Raw genomic sequence first — 23,758 nt, forward strand, 5'->3', positions numbered from 1 at the left:
CAGGGAAACAAGAGGTCACTGCCTCGTCTCCTGGCAACACAATAGACCCAAAGTCTCATTTTCCTGGGCTGCTTCCTACTGGTGTCTGGTTGGGTTGTTCTCTGCAGTGAGTGGTGCCTGGTTCCCGCTCTCTGTGCCAAGCGGGTCACTCTGTGCTTCCTCTTCCAGTTGCTCCATCTCCTGGGACCATGGCTTGCATTTTCTCCAGGCTGGCTTAGAAGTGTCATCATCATCTGCTGCAGCTAACCATGGGCTCCACGGGTAGTTCAGCTCCCTGGAAAGGACATCCGGCTCCTTCCCTGGTCTGAACCCAACTGAGCTGCAGGGCCCAGCCCTTATACTTCCTGCGCTGCTAGGAATTCTGGGATATGGATGGCTGGACTCAAACCCACATAATAAAGCATAGATGCTGGAGACCCAGGTTGGACCCAGGGTTCAACAATTCTTAACCTGGGGTTACAAATGAGTGTGTAGATGCTCGAGCCCTAGGTTAACAAAGCCAAAGTCTGCTGACTCGAGTTCTGCTAAGCCAAGGTGTACATGGTGGTTTAGACATACCCTTTGTGGCCTACAGTCTCCCATGTGCAGGCATGATCTGGCCAGAGATGAGTTATATCAGTATTCACTCAGGATCCAGCTGCTTTGTCAATCCAGTTTGAGAGACAGTCATGATGGAACATGTCCAAGACTTGTTTCAAAATCAGCTAGAATGCAAAGAAGAAAGTTCAGATTAAGGCTGGATAGTCTGGCCTTATTTAAAAAGAAAAGAAAATTGCACCACCCTCTCCTTAAACTTCTTGTGTTTGGTTTTGTGCAACTGCTTGCTTGTGCTCATTCCAACTTCTCACAAGTTTCTTTCGTTCTACCTGCACGGGGACTGTTCCAATACATGATCCTTTCCATCTGGCACCTACAATGTTTTCTCCGTACTCAAGGTACTGTAATAACAGCCCTTAAGGAGGAAGATAATCTGATTTTCCACTATCTGAATATGTTTCTTTCAAGTCCAAACAGTTAGAAACAGCTCCAGTAAATCTTGTTCAAAACATCAGTTCTACATACCTGGTGTGTTTGGGATTTTTTTTTGTTTTTTTTTTTTGTTTTTTTTTTATAAATGGGGAGGAGAGCTGGGTAAATTTTCAAATAGTTTATTTGAAAAAATTTACAGGTCCTATTCGTAAAGTGCAAAGCTGGGTAAACAATGAAGAACATTTTTTTAACTTCTTTAAAAAATCATAAATTTCATTGTGTAAATTACTTTAGGAAATGAAACTCCCTTGTTTTGTGGCAGGGCTTTCTCACCCAGGAGTTGGTTTTCATATCATTCATATCCCTCATCCTCTTCTCTAGACAGAGCAGTTTCAATCATTCTAGTTTGTTTGGGAACTCCTACATAGCATATACATAACTGTCAGGGCCTTCAGTTATTCAGTCTTTATTCTTCTCAGGTTTAGACATTGTCCAGTTATCTGTTCTGCACCCTCTTCAAGTCTTTGTGGGTTCAGCTGTGAATGCTAGGAGTCCCTCTCCAGTTAATCCTTCCTTCCCGACTGGATCGTGAAATCCCTACTTTGGGTGACTAGTAGACTAGAAAGAAGAATCTCAGTTAGGTTCTGGAATCTCAACTACTGCTGTTATTCTTGGTGGGCCTACGTTCATATAAACCTTAAATCATATCAAGACAACAGGAAAATGTTTCTTGAAATTTTCTACAGAACTGTTCTGTTTGTACAGCGCCTAGCACAATGGGGGCCTGGTCCATTACCAGGTGCTACTGCAGTATAAATAATGTGCCTTTCCACCTAAATCAGGACATCTTCCAGTCTAAGTAGATGCAAATACACTCTCTGGATGTCAAGTGATTATGCTTTTCCACAGGAACAGTTTTCTTTAGGAAATTGGATGTGGTCTCATTTACAGAGGTTACAAAAAAAGGACAAGTTGTCTATGGTCACATGTTAGATGGCAATCAGAGAAGCTTTTTCTAGTATCAGCAAGATTCCTGACATAGATTTGTGCCTATTTTAATTGGTCCTGTGTGAAGAACAACAGACTTTCATGTGGAGAGGTCTGCAAAGCCATGAGTTAAATGTCCCACTGATCTTCACTAAAATCTGAGCTGTGTATATAAAAAGAGTTGGAACACTTAGTACTGCTTTTAATTTTTTGGATGCCATAGGTCTATCTGATTAAAAGATCACTTTAATATATTCTTACACTGTCACTTTTTTTTCTTTTTGTGCATTCTGCTGGTTGTTGCATTTCAGTAGTTGATCCAGATTGGCAGATGGACACTCAAATGAGGACAACTTTATATTATGAGTAATTTGGCTTTCCCATAGTTGTACATTCACCAATCTGCTTGATCACTTCCTTTCTTGATCTTGCTCTAGCTTTGGAAATACTCTTTGGGACATGAGAGCAGCAGTTTGGCACTATATATCTATACCTATATATAGTCCTAGTCTTAGGAATCAAGAAGAAAGTTCATATGCTGTTTTATAGAAGGAAGCGGGCAGGACAAAACCTGTTGGATTGGATGCTGTACACTGTTCCAGAAGACTGATTTACACGTAAGACAAAACTGTCTTATCTGTGGTGGTTTTTTTGCAATAAATTTATTTAGTCCTTAAACAGATCTCTTACATGTATATTCAATCAGTTTTCTGTTATATTAAAGTAGTTTGGGCTCTTTAATCAAATAGTTTATTCTTAACTGAAGTTGTATAATTTAAAAAGATGACTTAACATATGTAAAGACAGAAATTGCTATGAAAGGAGAAAACTGGCCTAAATTTATTAGTAACTTTTTTTTTTTTAGACACACTGTGTGCAGTACTAGAAAGAGACACACTTAGTATTCGAGAAAGTAGACTCTTTGGAGCTGTTGTTCGCTGGGCAGAAGCAGAGTGTCAAAGACAGCAGCTGCCTGTGACGTCAGGAAACAAACAGAAAGTGCTTGGAAAAGCTCTATCTCTAATCCGTTTTCCACTAATGACTATTGAAGAGTTTGCAGCAGGTAACTGTGGGTTACTTTATCATACTAATATGTTAATGTAATTCAGAAAAACACACTATGCTAATAAGGGACTAACTTCACAAACCTTTCACAACTACCCTGTTAGTAACAAATGCATTTCACTCCTTCCTATCAAAACAGTCCATCTTGCAAAAGTTGTGCTGGTCTGAGACAAATCATGGTGGACTTTTGCACTGTTTATTTAAATACAACAATTCAGAATTAAAATTTTAAATATATCATATTCTCAGAAACATGCTTCTTCTATTCCTAGGTCCTGCTCAGTCTGGAATTTTGTCAGATCGGGAAGTGGTAAATCTCTTTTTGCATTTTACGGTCAATCCTAAACCTAGAGTTGATTATATTGACCGACCGAGATGCTGCCTCAGAGGAAAAGAATGCAGCATAAACAGGTTCCAGCAAGTGGAGAGCCGTTGGGGGTACAGCGGAACAAGTGACCGAATCAGGTATTGGTCATGAGTTGTCCAAGGAGAAGAAAACATGTGACTCAAATGCTGCTTTGTAGTACTGAAAGCAGTAACATACTGATTCACCACAGATACATCTGCACTGGCTATTTAAAAAGTAGACTGTGCGCACAAACATAGATAAAAGCATTTTAAAATAAAGATAATAAAGGGAAATTCTGGAAAAATAGTTTAGGTGGATTCTAGAGTATAGCTTATTAATGCTAACATGCGTTGCCACATTTAAAATTGGAACCGTTAAAATGTTTCCTTTCAGAGCTGGTCAAAATAGAGGTATTTTTGTTATTCAGTATACCGAGTCCTTCAGAATGATCCTTGTGGGACTGGGGCCTTTAGTTGTAAAATTGAGGTCTTAGGATGCCATCTCTTTAATAAAACTTCATTTTACAGTAAGCCTGGTTTGCTTTATTAAATTGTATATAGTACTATATCTTGAGCTTGATCCAGCACCTTTTAAATCAGTGGGAGTCTTTCCACTGACTTGAGTGGGAGCAAGATCAGAGCTCTATGACTACTGTTGAAATGTGATATTTATAATTCGCCTGTCTCCTGTGTCAGGTTCACAGTTAATAGAAGAATTTCCATAGTGGGATTTGGATTGTATGGATCTATTCATGGACCCACAGATTATCAAGTCAATATACAGGTATAGTGTATATTTTTAATTAAACCACTTAGTAGAAACTAAATTTGGTACAAGGAACAATACTAAGATAAGGCTTACTATGAATTTGATTTGGGATGGAGCAATTATTCAGTCCAGATTTGCATATAAAAATGTGAATTGACTTCAACAATATGATTCTATTGTTTGTCCCTTGGGTGTGACTGAGATGGAAAGTTAAACTTCTGAGTCCTACTTTCTTATTTTTAGCAAGTTATTCCTATTCTCCCCTTAAAATTAACATGGGAACTGTGAGATTAATAGAATCTGTAGTCAGAGTATAATAGCTAAAATGAACATAAAACAAAAAACAGAATTGTGTTGTCAAAGTTCTGTAGGTGTTGCTATGTTCTTGGAAGAATGCACTGATGTGTTTTTTAGATCTTTCGGTGAGCACCTGTTTGTTCATGAAGATATTTATTCTTTAAAGGTGTCTTGGACAGCAGGATGGGTTTACTTAAGTTAGTATTTCTCCAGGAGATATTTTTTTGTACTAGATCAACACTCCTGGTTCTTACTCCCAGTGCATGATGGGGTGAATTCCCATTCATTAAAATTCCAGATGTTAATTATGTCACAAGCAGATGGTACATACCTTCCCCTACTGAGGTTGTACTACTGTGTTATAATTGTATAGCAAATATAAAAACCAAATAAACTATAAAAATAAAATATAAAACTAAACACACAATCAAAAAAATACAAACATAATAAAACAAACACAAAAACAATAAAATTAACATAATACAAAAATAAACACAAAAATATAATCACACACAAAAACATATACATAATAACATAGATTTGATAATACACACATGATGCATAAGTCAAGTGCAATGATAATTAAGCACACAAAAACACACAACAAATAAGATTTTAGTTCACAACACATCAGATTTCAATTGGATTTTTGTAGATTTCATATTTATTTTAATTTTTTTTTGTTAATTACTTTTTTTTTTTTTTATTTGCTAAATTTATTTTTTTTTTTTTTTGGGGACTGAGTACTGCAGGCTGTTGGGGGATGAGAACTAGGGAGGCAGACAAGGTCTTACAGGTTAGGACCTTTGGGAAGAACTTTAGGACTTGGGGAAGAAAGTGGAAAAAACCTAACAAAAAAATAAAAAAAAAAGACAAAAAAAAAAATTTTAACACAAGTGGTGATTGATGATTGATAGATTGACATTGGATGGGGAGAGAGAGAGAGGGACATGGCATCTGATGGTAAAAGTCTTTGCTCTTTTTAGTGTAGTATTTTTTTCTGACACAGACACAGAGACACAGACAGAGACACACACAGAGAACACAACAGACAACAGACAACACACACATTAAACACTTAAACTCTATAACCTACACATTTGCTTACATGGTAGCTGGCTGGTTATTTGCTTTTGATTTTCTGAAAGATAAGAAAAAAAAAAAAAAAATTAAAAAGAAATTAAAGCAGGCACTGCACACATGGCAGACCCTGCTTAGTGCACAGTGGCTGCACATGTGCTGGCTAAAAATAATAATTTCAATAAAAAAAAAAAAAAAAAATTATTTAAAAAATTCAACTTTGCCATGGCCTTTAGGCACTGTCTGACAGGCACTGCACTGTCTGCTATGCTTACTGTTGCTCCTGGGATCCTGGGAATATTCCCCTCCCTCTTCCAATTCCCACCTCTTCCCTCCCCCCTTCCCCTTCTGGGGTCTTTTTTTCTTTTGTTTTTTTTTTTTTTTGCTTTTTTTAGTTTTGAGATGTTAGAGCTGTTACTAACTGGGTTTGGTTTACCTGGGTACTACATTTTTATTTTTTTTTTTTTTGCAGCTCTGCTTTTGCTTAAATTTTTTTGTTTTTTTTTTTTTTTTTTGTTTTTTTGTTTACAACACAACCAAAAAACAAAAAAAAAAAAAAAAAAAATAAACCAAAATAAATAATAAGCACTATATATAAAAATCCTAAACACATATTGTTTTTAATTTTTTATTTTCTTTGGTTTTTTTTTTTTTTTTTCTTTTTCCTTTTTTCTTTTTTCCATCTTTTTTTTTTTTTTCCAATTTTTTTTTTTTTTTTTTATTTTTTTTTTTTTTTTATTTCCTTTTTTTTTCAGGAGGTAGCTGGGCTGCTAGGTCCACAGCAGCAGCCAGCCTCCACAGCAGCATGATCCCTCTTTTTTCTCATTTTATGCATTTGATGATTATATATATATATTCCTCTAATCTATCCTCTAGTGTTCAAGCAGTGCAGTGCAAAGGGTCAAGTCAGTCCAAGGACTCTTTTTGCCATTTGCTTTTTGAATTTTTTTGAAAATTTAATCTTTTAATAAAAGAAAAGACTTTCTTCACTTTTTTGACTTTTTTCTTCCTTTTTTCCCTTTTCTTTCTTTTTTTAAATTTTTTTCATTTTGTTCAGCAGCAGGGACAGTTGGTCCCTCCCTCTTCTTGCTGCTGATATTATATACATATATATACATATACACCCTACCCACTACCACAGGGGCAGGTTTTTTTTTTTTTTTTTACCTTTCCTACTACCCACCCAGTTTGCAGTTTTTCTTATTTTTTCTTTATTTTCTTTTCCTGCACCACGGGCAGGGGGCCCAGCAAGTTAAGAAAGAATAGAAGTTAACTTAAGGGAGGCGGGTGGTTGTGTGCACACAGAATGGTTTACAAAGTGAACATAATAACAAATAATCCTTTCGCTATTCTCCACCCCAATGTATTAAAAATATATAAAAATAATAACCAATATTATAAAGAGGATAAGAAAGATAAGATTTTTTGTAAATACCATTGTAACAAACAAAACAAAACAAAAAACAAACAACAACAACTTTGTTTTACTTTTACACACACACACACACACACACACACATTCATTCATTCATTCTTTCAGGTTGTATGTTATTATTAGTTAGCTAGATGTTGTGCCAAGTTGGCCAGGTATGGTATCTTGGTGGTGAGAATGGAGAGCAGATGTCAGATCTCAGATCAGATGCTGCTGGCTGCAGGGAGGCAGCAGACTAAGTCACCTCCTCTTCTCAGTTCAGTTTTTTAGTTTATATTTATAGTTATGTCAGTTTCATTTGAGTTTCATGTTTTGCTGTTGTTAAATCAATCAATCAGCAGGTGGCTGTTATTAGATTTTTGTTTTCCCTTTTTTTCCTTTGTGTGGGGTGGATTGGTGGATTTTGCCCTCCCATCATGTCTGGTCTCACTTGACACCACTGAGCTGACACAGATTTTTCTTCCAGGCTGGTGACTCCCATTCATTCATTGTTTGTTTTTTGTTTCAAGGCATGCATGCATACACACTCATCATTCATCACATCTATTTCACTGTCTCTTTACCTTTTGAGGTGTTACCAATTTTTATGTGAGACTCCTGTCTTTTAACAAGCAAGAAAAATAAAAAGAAAAAAAACAGAGAGGTGGGGGGGGTCTCTATCTACTATCTATACACTACTTTTTTGGCTTACTTAGCTTTAATTAATGTTTAACAAGTTTTATAGTATTTATTTTGAGCAGCAGGCACACACACACACAGCTGGTGTCTTGCAGGTTAGAGGGCTAAAAATGTTGAAAATCAATTTACTTCTAACATAAACCTTAAGTTATAAAGTATCAATTAACAATAAATCAATAAATCATTTCTCATATAAACCATGTTTAATATAAACCTTCTTTAATATCCCTACACTACCCTTTGTGTTAAATTGGATGGAACAGGGAACTGTTGTTATCTGTAATGCTTATTCTAATGTAAGTAGTCCTATTGTATTCACACCTGACACACCATTGTAATAATCTTTGTACAAAATGTGCTTGTGAGGTATCATGGGAAAACTAATAACTCACTGGTCAATAATATCATGGTATAATGTATGTAGTTAACAGTATACATAAAGGGATGAATTCCCCCTGTATGATGATGATAGCACATGTTAAAAACCAGACCGCCTGTCTAGGCCAAAGTTGTTAAATGGATCTATCATAAAGGAAGGAATGTGTGTTTACCTCAGTTTACATGCAAGTAGCAATCAGGGTCCTCAACAGCAGGGGGAAGAGATGTCAGGAAACAGAACAATTTGTATTTCAGCAAAAAACAAGTGGGGGGAGGGGAGAAAGCATGGAGCCTCCTTTACCATTGAATTCCTTGTCGCCTTCCTTACTGCTTGGATAAACTTTACGCTGAATGGTAACCTTCAGAAGAATCTACTTCTAACATTCACTGGACTATAAAAGAAAGGGGCAGAGAACCTGAAGTTCTCTTTCACCTAAGAAGACACAGGCACCAGCACCTGTGGGCCACTAGGAGAGAACGTGACCGAGGAAAGGGTCCGTTACCAGCATGCTGCAAACTAGTGAGTGAGAGAGGCCATCTTGAACAAAAGCCTTGAACCAAACTTGCTAGATTAAGTTTTAGGCCTTTAAACACGTTTTCATTTTTATTTGCTTGTATCCATTTCTAACTTTATCACTTCTACTTGAATTCACTTAAAATCTTATCTTGTTTTTGTTTTATTCCAAGGCTGTGTTTAAACTGAACTGTTTGATAACTCCAGTTAAAGTAACAAAACTGTTGAATATTAGCTCCTAACAGGAGCAACAAACCTTAATATCTGAATTGTCCAGGAAAGGGCTGGCCATTACAGAACGCACATTTTTGGGAAAATCTGGGATTTGGGAGTTTGTTGGGATCATCCTGCCAGGAGTAACCAAGGCTGGTGGAAGCCAGTGTTTGACTGGCATTTTGCTGGCAAGCTGCTGAGGTCAGAGCTGCTGGACCAGGGCTGCAGCTATACACAGACACTGAGGGTGTGACCTGCATGCTGGTAGGCTGGTTGGGAACTACAGCAGCAAAGCAAAGGGTTACAGGGCAGGCAGCGACAAAACCCTTCACTGATCTGAATTGTACCCCAGAATGTGATACTTGCATATGTTGATGCTTAGTTGGTTTTTTTGTGACTAGAGTTTTCTTCAAAATTGTAAACTAATTAACAGGTAAAAAGACACTTCTACTTTATTTTTTTATGCAGATAATTGAATATGAAAAAAATCAAACACTGGGACAAAATGATACTGGATTTAGTTGTGATGGAACTGCTAATACATTCAGAGTTATGTTCAAAGAACCTATAGAAATTTTGCCAACGGTCTCCTACACAGCTTGTGCAACACTCAAAGTAAGCATGCTTAAGAGTAAGAGTGTAGAAATGAACATAATGGAAAGTTGTTTGGAACCAATATTTTACCCAAATTTTAAACTATCTGGTAGGGAAACATCCTGTAAGTCTCTCACTCTTTTTTTTTCTTAATTGTCTAGTTTTGCTTTTGAAGTTCTTATTTTTGAATTGGCTTTCAAGGGGGGCGTGGAGCTGTTGCGGCTTTATACTTTCCCAAAGCTGATCCAGGAACCAGAGCAGATCCCAATGTAACTATCCTCTACTGCCTATGGGCAGCAGCACTCCTACATCAGGGGTTCTCAAACTGGAGGTTGGGACCCCTCAGGGGGTCACAAGGTTCTTACATGGGGGTCGCGAACTGTCAGCCTCCACCCCAAACCCCGCTTTGCCTCCAGCATTTATAATGGTGTTAAATATATTTAAAAAATCTTTTTTAATTTATAAGAAGGGGTCACACTCAGAGGCTTTCTAAGTGAAAGGAGTCACCAGTACAAAAGTTTGAGAACCACTGACCTACGTTCTCAGCATTGCAGCTCCTCTCTCTCCTGCTCCCAGCCCACCTGTGGCATGCCCCCTACATCATGGCTTGCAAGAGAGCTCTTGGAAGACAGCCTGCGTCTGTCTTCCTCAGTGCCTGCATTGGGGAATGTCTTCCCTAAGCCAGACCTGGGATTTCCACACAACTCTGTACTGGGGCTGGAATAAAGGTGGGAATTTCCTAGGAGGTGCACTTTTGTTTTGTTTTGTTTTAGTAGGTTGTGACTTATTGTTTAAAAATGTTACTTCTGGATGCAATTTTGAAGCTATTAGTTTACTTGCACAGGTGAAAATGTGCATTTTTAATATAGTATTAGTGGAAATTTGCATCAAAACTCAAATCTATCCTTTGTGTTAACTGTATTCTTCTTCCTGCTAATCAATGTTATACTTCAAAAAATGTTTTTAAATTTTCTTAAGCTCAGGTGTAACTGTTATGAGTATTATCGCTTCTAAAAGTCCTCCATTAAACATCATAGGCTGCTCTGTCCATTACTAAGAGTTCATGTTTGTGCGCGGGGGGGGGGCTAATCTAATTCTCTATCCAAAGATCAAATACAGTAACTCCTCCCGTTTAACATCGTTTTGAAGTTACGTTGCTGCTCCATTAGGGAACATGCTTGTTTAAAGTTGGGCAATCCTCCCTTATAACATTGTTTGTTTGGCTGACATTACAAGGGAGCATTGCATAAGTTCCTCTTCTCCGCCTCCTCCCTCCCTCCCAGCCCTTCCCCTGTCACCAAACAGCTATTTGGCAGCGCTTAGGACTTTCTGGGAGGGAGTGAGCGGGGAAGCTCCCCCCTCCTCCCGGCAGGCAGGGCCACGCAGAATGCAGGGGCTTTAGGGGCTGCAGGGCCCTGGGCTAAGGGGGCCCCAGGGCCTGGCCTGCAGCTCTAAAGCCCCTTTTGGAATGCGGCCCTGTGAGCACAGGCCGGAGGACTCAGGAGGAGCAGGGGCAGCCGTGCAACTAGCGGCCAGAGAGGAGTGGCGTTTTCCCCTTCAGAGCCGGCCAGAGAGAAGTCCTAGGTGCTGCCAAACAGCTGTTTGGTGGCAGGGAAGCGCTGGGAGGAAGGGGGAGGAGCAGGGACATGGTGTGCTCCAGGGAGGAGGTGGAGCGGGGACGGGAAGAGGTGGGCCTGGAGTGGAGCGGGGACGGGAAGAGGTGGGCCTGGAGTGGAGCGGGGACGGGAAGAGGTGGGCCTGGAGCATCCCCTGGCAAAGTCAGCACCTGTTCTTCTGGGGGGAAGCTGCTGCTGTGCATGGTGCTTCCTCGCATCCTTGCCTCCTCATTGTCTGCAGTGGACTGTGCCTGTGCGGGGTAAGCCAGGGGGACCTCCACGCCACAGTATATAATGCCTTTTTGTCTGCCCCAAAAAAATTTCCTTGGGACCTAACACCCCCCCCCCCCCCGCCCGCATTTACATTACATTAAATTTGATGGGAAAATTGGATTCATTTAACATTGTTTCACTTAAAGTTGCATTTTTCAGAATAACTACAGCATTAAGTGAGGAGTTACTGTATGAAATTTTGCAAATCTGCCTACCAGAAATTTCAAACACTTTAAAGATTAGTATAGGCTTACATAGTAAATACACACAGTAAAAACATTCTGGCATATTAGGTGCCAGATGAAAAGCAGACATGTTGGTGTCTGAATTCTCTTTTCAAAGGTTATAACAAGCTCCAGCATTCCTTTAGTCTGTGGTACCTCTGGAGAACCTTGAATTGTATTAGTCTAGCATGTATTACCAAAAAATGTATGTGTGTGTGTGTGTGTGTATATGTGTATATATATATATATATATATATATATAAAATTAGCTTTATACACATTAAATCCTTCTGCTCACTAAATAGCTACATTTTCTCCAATTCATTTCTTTTGTTGTTTATATTAGGGTCCTGATTCCCATTATGGTACGAAAGGATTGAAGAAAGTAATCCACGAATCTCCCACTGCTAGCAAAACCTGCTTTTCCTTCTCTAGTTCACCTGGTAACAACAATGGTACATCGATAGAAGACGGACAAATACCAGAAATAATATTTTATACATAATTACACAGGATAGTTCATCTCAGATAATACAAGTAGCAATGTATAGACTGACATTGGCATAAAGTACTTGCTATTGGTGGCAATTATTATTAAATTCTATGAACTTACATAAATATATAATCTCTTTGTGTACTATGAAACTAGAACATTTCTTATAGGAGGTACCAGTAAAATCTATTTTTCTCTCCATGATTTTGGCAGGATATCAATAAGTTAACAGATGTAGTTCCTTGTACCTTCACAAAACCTTGAAAGTAAGAAGTACTCTATATTGTAAAGGTATTTAAACATTATCTTGTGTTCTGTTGGTTTAATTTACTTCCTGATCCTTTACATTGTCTTCAGCATTTGGTGAAATTCTTCTTTGATCTCCTTGTTTATTATGGAATTTTGGTATATTATTTTTGTTCTTTAAAAATGCAATAGCTATATTACTTTGTCTCAGACTTGCATTTCCCTCTAAAATACTCTTGCAATGACCATTATGGACTCAAATGACAACTTTTTTTTTTAATTACAGCAACAAAACTGGATTTATTTTTTCTTTTTTTTTCTTTTCTTTTCTTTTTTTTTTTTTTTAAATGAGCCATGAAGAAATACCTGGGTTAACACTGTAAACAGTATCTGGAATTGTATTAAAGAAATATAGCACATACTTATAGCTGAGATCTGCAATGTACAATACTTCAATGGTCTTGGTTTCATTCAGAAATGTGTATTTTATAGTAATGTATTGGAGCGTGTAAGTTGGTATGGTGATGACTATTGTATATAAATATGCCTGCAAAAATGTATAATGTGAAGATATGAAAATACAAGACTTCTATTAATAGTATTCTAGGACCTGGATGCTCAAGCATTAACCAGCACTAAAATCTTGATCTGATTTAACTTTATCTGTTTGTGCATTTAGTTCCAGAGAATATCTACAAGTGGGTATGAGGCAGTGCAGCCAATTGAAAGGTGCAATAAATGTACATAAATGATCAGTCAGTATACTCTGCAGCATTCTCTGCAGTTGTTTAAACAACCAAAGTGTGAAAATTTCCATTCACTCCACAGGATCCTGTACACTCCTACAAACCATATCACAAAAAATTAGTATGTAGTTGAAAGCAATGACTGTTTCCCTAATGTTCTACATTACTACCATAGGTATGGTACAGTGTGTACACTTATTTTTGACTTTATTTATAATGCCACTAATGTTATCTTAGCAGATAAATAAGGAGTATTTAGATCATATAGTATGTTTATTTTAAAGTGAGCTTAAAATGAGTGAAATCCCATACCATTTTTGCTTGCACAAAAGACTTGTAAGTTTTTTAAAATACATACAGTAATCATTGAGGTAAAATAAGAGCAGCTTTAAAGTTGAAATGGCATTGATAGCAATGTAAGAGGACTTCAGTTAAACTATGTAGTGTAAAAAAGGTTCTTCAAAAAACGTGCAATTCTTTAGTTTAAATAAGCTTTTTTGTAGTTAAGTGAAATGCATGTCAGTTGAACTTAAGAAAACTTCCTTTAGATTGCTGTTCCTAGTGCCATATGTCTAGATATAGATATTTGAAGTCACTGAAGTCCTGTGACATACTAATAAATAGTTGTTGCTGCTGCCTTAGCCAATATATATTAGGTGAAAAGAGAAATGCAGCAGTAACTGTGTAAACCATGACTTCTGGTACCTTTGTGCTCTTGCATTTCACTTTTTTTTTTGGTCTAACCTGTATTTACAGGCCTGACAGCTAGAGCTGGGGAGAGCATTCTACAGTTGCTTTCAAACCATACTGTCTTTTAAAAATAATTGGTGTACTGATAAATACACCTGAGCTGTGTCTAGTTTGTGTCTAGTAGATCTCCTTTTAATTGTCCTTTAAATCGTAATATTTTTAGCAGTGGTGAATATAATTGGTAACATGCAAGCAGCCAGCCTGCTATGTAGAGGCAGGGACATTAACAAAAGTGGAGTTTCCTTCTCTAGCTGCTGGATGGAAAAATGTTAGGCTGATATAGAAGAACTCATAAAAGCCTAATTATTAGGTTGGAAATTTCCCTTCCTCCTTAATGTTGTTCTTATTACTTGCAAAGATAAGTCATTAATATGTACACTTCAGGACTGGAGAAAATGCATCTAGAGTAGAACCATAGGATAATGTTGAATATTCAGCATTAGTCTACCTTGAAATGTAATAAGCTATTGAAAGATGAATCACTGAGAAGTGCTAAGAAATCTCATCTAGTTCTATCATGCTGGCAGTAACTACTTAAAAAATGTATTTTCTTCAATACCTATTTCTCTGATAATCTATTAGCTGAACTATTTCTATTTTCCTGTCTGGCAAGTGATAAATTACTTAGGTACATTATTTGGCACTGAAATTAAATACAAGAGCTAATGTGTCATTTCTCCTATGAAAGTCACTAGTTAGCTTAAAAAACCTGACCAAAACATCTTGTAAAGTGGGTTACTAAAGTTTTCAGTATTCTTTGTTCTATTGCCCCAACTCTTAAGTGTATGTATCTTCTTGTGGTTCCTAACTGAAGATAGCAAAAGCAAAGGAAAAAAAACCCATAAGTTATTGCAAAATAAAGGGTTAACTATTGAATTAAAAATAAATCAATGTATGCCAGTCACAAGTACTGTTTCTCATACCTTTACTCTAATGCTTGTCATTTACTGAAATAGTAAATACCTCTTAGTTACCCACCTGAGTATCTTTGGGCCAACTTTGACAAATCCACTTGCATCTATTTTGTGAGTTAAATGATCATGCATGTAGAATGCAATAGCAAATATGTGCTTACGTATTCTAGAGAAAGCCTTTGGTGTAGAGGGAGTCAGCTTTCCTTTTATTCTTTCCAAATCCTCAAGGCTTAGCTGGTTAGGTTAAAGAATGTTGCTAGTGATCTGCTGGATGATTCATTGAGGGTTGTTAGTAAGTTTTTTGCAGTGGTTCTTCTGTGGCTAATATAACTTAATACCTGCATCATATAGGCATTACAGCAGAAAATTAAAACATGTTTAAGCCTATGATTATGGCTACCTGGTAATTAAAATCTGTTTTCCACCTGTGCTCATTCGTTATGAGGTAATTCTTGGGATGGGCACCAGGCTTTGGTGCACTTCCAAAGTGTCTTTCATCTGATAAAGTGCTTTAGAAATTTTAATTCATTCTCATTCTGCTTTCGTCATAGATGCTATATGCCAGTTTTACAAATGGGTAAACTGGTGCACAACCACTTGGGCAGTATTAAGTATTGCAAACTCCTGCCAGCTTTGTATTTATTATGCTGCACACCATGGCTCATCTCATGTCTTCACTTCTGTAGCCACCTCTTCCTTTCTATCCTTGCTACTATACTCTTGCCCCCCTCAGGTCTATTTAGAATGCTTCTACTGCCTTCCTGCCTGTTACTCTGTCGCCTTCTGCCTATTCCACTGTCATCTTTTGTCCAACAGCTTGTCTACATTTGAGTTCCTTCATGAGTTGGCTGTGCTCCACCTCCTTCCTCTGTTAATTTATTGTGATTACTACCTGTGCTCAACTCTCATTCCCAGTTTCTTACCACCTAATAATCAGCTTCTCTGAAAAATCTTTACACTTTTTCCCTTGGCAATCTTTTTCAAATGCACCTTTTAATGATAAGTTTCACTCCCTTCCCCTTGTCCCTGATTTAGCCACTCGTAGACTGTCTTCCAACAGTGATAAGTTGACAGGCCTGACTGTATTTAGCACCTACAAGAAACTTTCCCCCTGTGACCAGTGGCTGAATAACTTGACTCAAAACCAATTAGGGGCTAAGCTACAGCTGCAGCAGGGTGTGCTGCAGCAGGTGCACAACTGCACCCTCTGCAGCGCTTCTGCTGCCCCCAGTAAGCCCAGCCCCCAGCCCAGCAGCGCGCGCGCGCAGCGCGCGCTGTCATTCCCCCCACAGGGGCTGGAGGACAGCGCTGCTGGGATTTTTTCTCCAGCGGCGGCGCTGACTTACTTTAGCGCTAGCGCTGCGCGCAGCAGCGCTGAAGTTAAGTGTAGCCATAGCCTATTTCTTCAAATCAAATGTATTGTTTATTCAGTCAAAGGTACACAACAAGCAGAAAATTAAGTCTAAAATCCATCTGATTTTAAGTAAACATAATTTTTGTTCAAGTTTGAGTAAATTCTATTTAACCTAGTTCTTCATGTGTCCTTTTAACCATATTAAGTCATTTTCTCTAGCTTTGGAACATGGCTGTTGCCTTTTCATACCTGATAAAAATAACTGAGCTGAGTGTTTGTTTTGCTGTTGCTTTATCATTTATCTATTGTTCTGCCTTCCCATTAAACTGCACCAATACATTAACACAGTCCAATAACTCCCCATAGCTATGTATTAGCTATCTTAACAGCTTGGTCAGATAGTCATAAAAATTACCACAGACCAACAACGTATTCTGCATACCTTTTCCTACTACCTCCTTTTTCAGATTACTTAAGTTTCAAAGTGTGACTTTTCTTTCCTGTGCAAAATTTGCATGTATTCTTCTCCCCCCCCCCCCCCTTCCCCCATGCCAATTTGAGTGAGAACTTTTTGCAGTAGGGACTTATTTCATGTCTGTATCGTGCTTGGCAGAATGGGGCCCTGATCCTTGAGTAGGGACTCTAGGGATGACTAATAAAGAGCAGGCTACTCCACTAGCTACCAGTCTTGCAATGATATAAAAAACACTGGATGAGGGAGTCTCAGGGCTAGCAGCAGCAGCTGCCCAGGGGATTTTACTTGTGGTTTGCAAGTGCCCCTGTCTATTGGCTTTTTTATGTAATTATTGCTAAAATAGGGGGATAAAACTAATTTCAGGGGCAGCCCCTATCTTATTGTAACTGTCAGTAAGGTGTGTTAAGAGGAAAAATTCTGCGTAAAGAGTGGTTACAAGAAGGTAACCAGCATTGGATAAAGGGATAGCATAAGGCTAATGGATTGGTTTATCTAGCCCGTAGTACAGCTATCCCGTTTATGGGAGATTCTGAATGCAGGGGCCAGGCCCTGGATCCATGCTATAGGAGTGGGCAATCAGTTGTTCTGTGATACTGAAAAGCAGCACAGACGGATGGATAGTTGCTTTTTGGGTCGAAGACCTGGCGTGGTTTACTGGGGATCTCCCGCCGCAGCTGTCTGCTTGTTTGTTTATTCCTATTGCTGTTCAGGGTCACAGGCCTGTGTGTACGGTTTTTAGACTAAACAGTTCAACACTACGGATCAATTTCGGGGTAGGGTGTGGGGGGCGTATTTACCCTTTCCCTCCACTCCAAAAAAACGCTACGCATTTTATTCCTGCTTCACGCTACATAAACCCCGCGCATGCTGGGTCGGGCCGTACAGCTAATGCTGGTCCCCTCGCTGCAGGACCGGAGTGCGCGAAAGCCAGGGGCGGGCGGGCGGTCTGGTGCCGCAGCAGGGATGGGGCTGAGCACACACGTGTGCTGGCGAGGACGGGGGCCGGGTTTGCAGCCCACGCTAAGGTCCAGACCAGACCGAGCACGAGGACACCCGGCTGGCGGCTCCGCCCCTCGCTCGCCGCCCGGATTAGAATGGAATCGAATGAATTAGCGCCTGTTCAATCTGCGCGTGCGCAGCACTCCGGTAACTGGGAAGCCGGACGGGTTCCCTGCAGGCCCCGCGCGCCGAGGTGTACTGGTGTTGCCGGAAGTGCGGGTCCGAGCCGCCCGCGGTTTGGTCTGTGTGATGCTGGTGGCCCTGGCCGGCTTCCGTCGGTGCAGCGGCTGGGGGCAGGGTCCCGTCAGTGCGGGCGTGCGGAGCTGGAGCGGGGCCATGCCTCGGAGGGTCAGTGACCTGGGCCGGGCCGCTCGCTCTGCGGCGCCCGTTGGGCGGCAGCGGGGAAGGGAGAGGGCGCCTTGCCTCAGCCGGGGTGGCGCTGGGTGAAGCCCCCGTAGGCCGCGTCAGCGGGTCCTGGCCTGGCGCCACTAAACTGCCGCCGCGGTCTGGGCAGGAGGGAAAGGGCCGTTCCCGTTCGCGCCGTCTGCTACCCCGGGCGTTCGCCGGGCGGCTGCGTGGGCCGCGTCACCGGCGCTGTGGGGAGCCGCCCCCCCGTGGTTGGGTCGGTCACGTAGCACCAGGAGGGGAAAACAGTGATTCTAAAACCGTTCTCGGAGCGGAGGGGAGACTCAGGAGCAAGAGTAGTGGCTGAAACTAGTTTTAATCTTTGCCTAGGTTGGCTAGATTTCACACTTGCAATGTCACTTTAACAGCTGCTGGGTTTTTTCTGTTTGTTTTGTTCAGGGCAAAGAAAAGTGTAAAGACTCAGTAAAACCTCCTGTTCCGTCAGGTCCGGTTGTAACTGACAAAAGTGGTGCCCTCACTATTGCTATTCATGCCAAACCTGGATCCAAACAAAATGCTATAACAGGTATATCCCAATGAAAAGTGTATCTATGAGGGAAATAGTTCATCTAATTAAACAACCAAAGCTATTTGGGAAGGCAAGTTTTTTTCCTCCTCTCCCTGCACCCATTTCTTTGCAGGAGTTTATGGTCCTGCAGAGGTCCAAGTAATAGTGAAATGTGGCTTCACAACCTTCATTATATCAAAAGGACCTGATGTTCCTTGTGCTCCGTTTGACTAGGTGTAGTTGATTGCACAGGTAAAACTGGAAAGATGTGTTACAGTAAATCCATCTTTCTGCAAGCAGGGGGGAGTAATCCTGGGTAATCACTTGATTTTAGCTATATTCCAATATAACTGCTTATGTGAAATATTCCAATGCTGCAGACTATCTTCAGATGAGTGCAAAGCAAAAGATTTGTTATAGTGGACAGGATCCAGTGTTGTTGGGTTTTTTAAAGCTGATCTGTGTAGCAAGTATGTTGATTGAATAGTGAGAAATACACATCTGTGTATATATAATTTGTTCCATTCTCTTATGCACAGTACAGGCATTTGTAAAGACAAAGGAAAACTTCTCTTCTGCTCAGTAGGGGGACCCTACTTACCATTTATGAGGAAAAGCTTAGTCAAATCTGATCTTTGTAGTGAACCATCCTTTGTGATCCACTGTAGATACTGGAAGAATCAGATATAAATAAAGTAGTAAAACTCAGCATGAGAGACTTGTGATAATCTAAATTGGAAGGTCCCCCAAGGTAGTCAAAAGTTTAACTTCTATAGTGAAACAAGCAGGGAATTAAAAACAAACAAAAATATCCGTCAGGCTTTCTTTAAAATAAACAAAAGACAAACTTCCTTTGCAGATCACCTTTGATGCCTTATTTGTGCTTAGTTATGGTGATAAACACAATTTAAATGCTCATAGATGGTATGTTTTTAAAATCTTCAAATGCTTTAAACCAAGAAGCAACTAATACAAGTCTGGATGGTGCCATCGTCTTCATGTTTATATGCAAACAAGAAGTATTCATTATATAGGTATGCTCACTACATTAATTAGATGGGTCTGTTATCCGTAGGATAGTTCAGCACGTATTTCATCTTAAAGAAGGCATTGTTACAAAAGAGATGATAATCAAAACTGCAACCATAAAAACTACTGGGACATTAACCACAATTTCAAAATCAAATTGTAGATTGGCCTCACTTCTGGAAGCAGGGACGGTAGTAGAAGTGGATGTGAAGGGCCCAGTACCTCACATTTGCACTTGGGAGAAAATTATGCAGAGTCTGCAGCCTGACAAAGCCTCACTGTGTCCACCAAACTCATGGAACAGAATCCAGATAACTACAGAATGAAACTTGTTAATTCTTAAAAGCATCACATTCTAGAATCTAAGGCTCACTCGTCCCTATTTATAAAGACTGTCTATTAATGCATGCATCTGAGGAATTGACTAGCCTTGCTGGTAAAGTGGAAAGAAGAAGTGGTAGAATTAAGTGGATGTTCTTGATGCAGTAAAAGTCATAAGATCTATCATCAGCTGGACTGTTCCAGGAGTTGTCTACTTGGTTCCAAATAAACCCATTCTTTAAAAATATGAAAGTAAAAAACTAGGCACCATTAATGCTTTGAAAATAAAAATCCAAAAATATTTGTTATAGATGTGACAACTGAGGCAGTAGGTGTAGCTATTGCTGCACCTCCATCAGAAGGGGAGGCAAATGCAGAGCTGTGTCGTTACCTTTCTAAGGTTCTAGAAGTGAAGAAGAGCGAAGTTGTTTTAGATAAGGTACAATACTTTTTCCTTTTCTGCTCTGCTACAGTTAGATTTCTGAAACTTATATTGTAATAGAGACCACTTTCCACATACAGCAGGCCACGTTTCTATTTTTCAAAATACTAGTATGGAGCTATATTAAGGTGTGTAACTCTGTTATGGAAAAATAGCGTATTTTAGTCTTTGAATTACTAACTCAAAATAATCTGTTTCTCAGTGGCCCAAATCAAGTGTGCTGCTACTTTTTCTTGGTATTTTCTAAGTCAGTGTTTGGTTCATGTCCTCTGTGACCTTTAAAGTATTCTTCATACTGAGTCTCATTTTCTAAGAAGTTAGAATATCTTGCACAAAACACCTTTGCAAGTGACTTTGTTCTTATTTTAGACATTTTTATATTTGAGTAAAAGATCTCTGCTGGGTCACTCGAATACACAGTGATGAGCATATCAATTCCTAGATAGCTTTGCTTCTGTTGCGAAAACAGTATTAACATCAGAACTCCTACAATGACTACTCTGCATGATTAAACAGGTGGAAAAGGCATTTATTTCTTCTAGTGTAGTTTTTGTTTAAAGTCAGTTTTCTCCAATATGTCTCTTTTACAATTAAGATCAGATTTGGACAATGACAACGTCTATGAATTACAAGTTTATGTAGATGTTTGTGATTGAAAAGATTAAATTAATTATCCTTTTAAAAAAAACAAGTATTAAATCTTAACCCATTGAAGCCAATAGAACTTCAGTATACAAACAAATTAAGAGAATAGCAAATAGTAGAAGTGGGGTTAACTTCTGTCACAGTCACACTGGGAAGTCAGCATTCTACTACCCAACAGTGAATTGTTCATTTAGAGTGGCAGCAACAGCAGAAGGGACATTGAGAGGAAATAGAACAGTCTGTGTCCTGTTTTGGGAAGGCTACCAGTTAGACTTTGGCTTATGTTACTATCATGTTTGTATGACATATATGAAAAGTGGATGAAGTCTGAGCCATCTACTAAATGTATTCGTTCATAGAGCCAGGAAGATAAGAAGAGTGCCTGGGATGGATGCTTTTTTATGTTGTACATAAATCTAAATAGATACATTTAAAAAAACAGCTGTTAGAGGCTACATTGTCTAATGGACTGAGCACTACTTGGCTGGTAGACAGGAACTCAGAGATTTATATCTTGGCTTTGCTGCAGACTGGACAATGTACTTAACTTTTATTTCAGTCTATCCCATCTCTAAAACCAGAGTAACACTTGCTTACTTACCTCACGGTCATGAGGATTAATTAGATTGCACTTGAAAAGCTCTATATAATTGCTAAGCAGCATCAGGCATGATGAGGTGCAGCACTGTTCAACCTGTTCTAGTCAGCTCTGGTAATTCTAGTCTGACCTGCAGCACCCAGGCTATTTTATATTAGGACTTGTCAACCACAAACCTTCAGTCATTCTGAACTGTGCCTAAATTATGAAGTGGGTCTGTTTTGTGACTCCAGCGAGATTTTCAACCTAGGTGTACAAGGCTAATATCATATGTTAACTGCTGCCTAGCATTCTCCCTTGCCTCCCAGCTGCTATATAATCAATTCTCAGCTGGGAAAGGAGATCCAAGCTAAAATTGAAAATGAAGAACTACATTTGTTGGACTTATTTATCTTGCCTTACAGAATTTTAATCCTGTAGTATAGTGCAACGTGACTAAGCCACAACTTGAGAAACTGAAAGCAGTTTCTTAATGGTGATTATCTTCTAATAAAGATGGAGAAATTGTACTCAGTAGATTTGGGATACTGTGGGGCAGCCTCTTAAGATGGAAAGCTGCTAATTTGTGCTTTCAATGGAACTTTTATGTATGTATTGTAAATGTAATTCTAGATTTGGGATCTTAATTCAATCTAGAAATGTAGCTACTGGATTCTTACGTGAGAGGAAACATTTTGTTAGCTCATCCTTATAAGAAGTAAACACCAGTTGGCCAGACTATTGTTTAAAGAATGCCTTAATTTCAATAAAGTATAGCTAGTAACATCTGTATGTGACATCTGCATAGTCCCACTTGCAGGATGCATTGCTGATCTTGGAGAGCATCCTGCTGCTCACTCCCCCTCCCAGCTAATGGAAAGAGCAGCAGCTCAGGGCATGCTCTAAAACCTGCCTGCCTACTTTGAAATATGTAGCAGATCCAGTGACTCTGCTCCCTCCCACCCCAGTGGGTAAGTGGGTTTTTAAGGCCTGTCTTAAGGCTTACTCTGCTATGGCCAAGCTGGCATCCAGGGCCTGCTTCTGGAACATTAGAGAAATCTTAGACATTGCAGGGCTGCTATCTGCAGCTCATTCACACATTTACTCAGAGTCCTCTTCTCATCTAGATTCAATGTTTGTCTTAGAAGAGAAGAGTAATTCTGCAATTCTTGCTTAATTGCACACCCCAGTCTGCCTTCTCAGGAGCTCTACTTCTTGTTAGACTTGCACAAGTCAGACAACAGCATCTCGAAGAAGAAAAATGTTACTTAGCAAGTATCAAAGGGGTAGCCGTGTTAGTCTGGATCTGTAACAGCAGCAGAGAGTCCTGTGGCACCTTATAGACTAACAGACGTTTTGGAGCATGAGCTTTCGTGGGTGAATACCCACTTCGTCGGATGCATGTATTCACCCATGAAAGCTCATGCTCCAAAACGTCTGTTAGTCTATAAGGTGCCACAGGACTCTTTGCTGCTGTTACTTAGCAGTAAATCTAGAACTTTGAGAGTGATGTCTGTGTTTTTATACTAGCTGCCCATCATCCTCTGTGGTATGGTGGAAGCAATTGTGGCTGCTTCAGCTCCATGGCCCTCTTATAACCTCAACTTAGAATGTGTGGTGCCACACGAGGGTGCTCACAGAATCCCTATGCACAGTACTTGCCATACGGTCTCTGAAGCACCATGGCACTAGAGGATGTTTTCTCCCAAATTTGACTCTGCAGAGGAAATAACTCTGGTTAGTTACCGGTGACTAACCTTTTTTCACTACTGTCGGTTGTGTGTAACCTTAGTACTATTTACAAAGTACCCACTCTATTGGCACCATGATTAGTTTTTAAAATGTGTACTTAGAAGTAAAGAAATAATTCTCTGAATTCTTTTTTACGTTGAAACAGGGTGGTAAATCTCGTGAAAAAGTGGTGAAGATTTTGGCATCGATGACTCCAGATGAGATTTTAGAGAAACTGAAAAAAGAAGCTACCAGTTGAGACCAAACAAAAGCAGGAAATGGAACAATGTGTCTTGAAAATCTTTCATTGAATGTAAAGAGGAGGAGGGACATTCTTCAATGAGAGCACACAAATGCATGCTGTGGGTCACTTACAAGAAACAAAGATTCTTTTGTGTAAATGTGTAGATAAATTTAAGTACATTGTAAATTACAAGTCTCTTCTGTATTCTTCCATACTCTAAACTTTGGTTTAAATAATCCCACAGAACTAAGGCCCAAGCTAGAAGTGGAAGCAGGATTTATCGCTGGATAGGAAAGCTAAAACCCTGACACTTAGCTGAATCTACATCATGAATTCAGCATGACTGGGCTCCTTTTCTATAGTTATCTTCAAAATAGTCTCCTAAGCATAAACCCAGTCCTGATGAGTATTTGGGCAGTGCTTCTGAATGCAGGCATAATTA

At 39.5% G+C, this 23,758-nt stretch overlaps 1 protein-coding gene across 3 annotated transcripts in view; it reads left to right on the forward strand.

Annotated features, from left to right (window-relative positions):
• LOC120373200 (BTB/POZ domain-containing protein 1-like) overlaps positions 1–23,508 on the forward strand; it is a 37,954-nt gene extending 14,446 nt beyond the window's left edge. The window contains exons 4-10 of one of the 3 annotated variants that reach the window (XR_005585445.1): positions 2,822–3,019; positions 3,294–3,486; positions 4,066–4,153; positions 9,199–9,345; positions 11,784–11,892; positions 18,219–18,345; positions 23,239–23,508. Coding sequence is in view for 1 of the 3 variants with exons in the window: in XM_039491255.1 (XP_039347189.1) it covers positions 2,822–3,019; positions 3,294–3,486; positions 4,066–4,153; positions 9,199–9,345; positions 11,784–11,892; positions 19,989–20,116; positions 23,239–23,331 (956 nt within the window). In the remaining 2 variants the exon portion in view is untranslated. Of the gene's footprint in view, positions 1–2,821; positions 3,020–3,293; positions 3,487–4,065; positions 4,154–9,198; positions 9,346–11,783; positions 11,893–18,218; positions 18,346–19,988; positions 20,117–23,238 lie in introns of those variants that run through there. The other 2 variants (XR_005585444.1, XM_039491255.1) reach the window with 2 other exon arrangements.
• The last annotated feature ends 250 nt before the right edge of the window (positions 23,509–23,758 follow it).

Source organism: Mauremys reevesii, linkage group 10, assembly GCF_016161935.1.
Source record: "Mauremys reevesii isolate NIE-2019 linkage group 10, ASM1616193v1, whole genome shotgun sequence".
Taxonomy (NCBI): domain Eukaryota; kingdom Metazoa; phylum Chordata; order Testudines; family Geoemydidae; genus Mauremys; species Mauremys reevesii.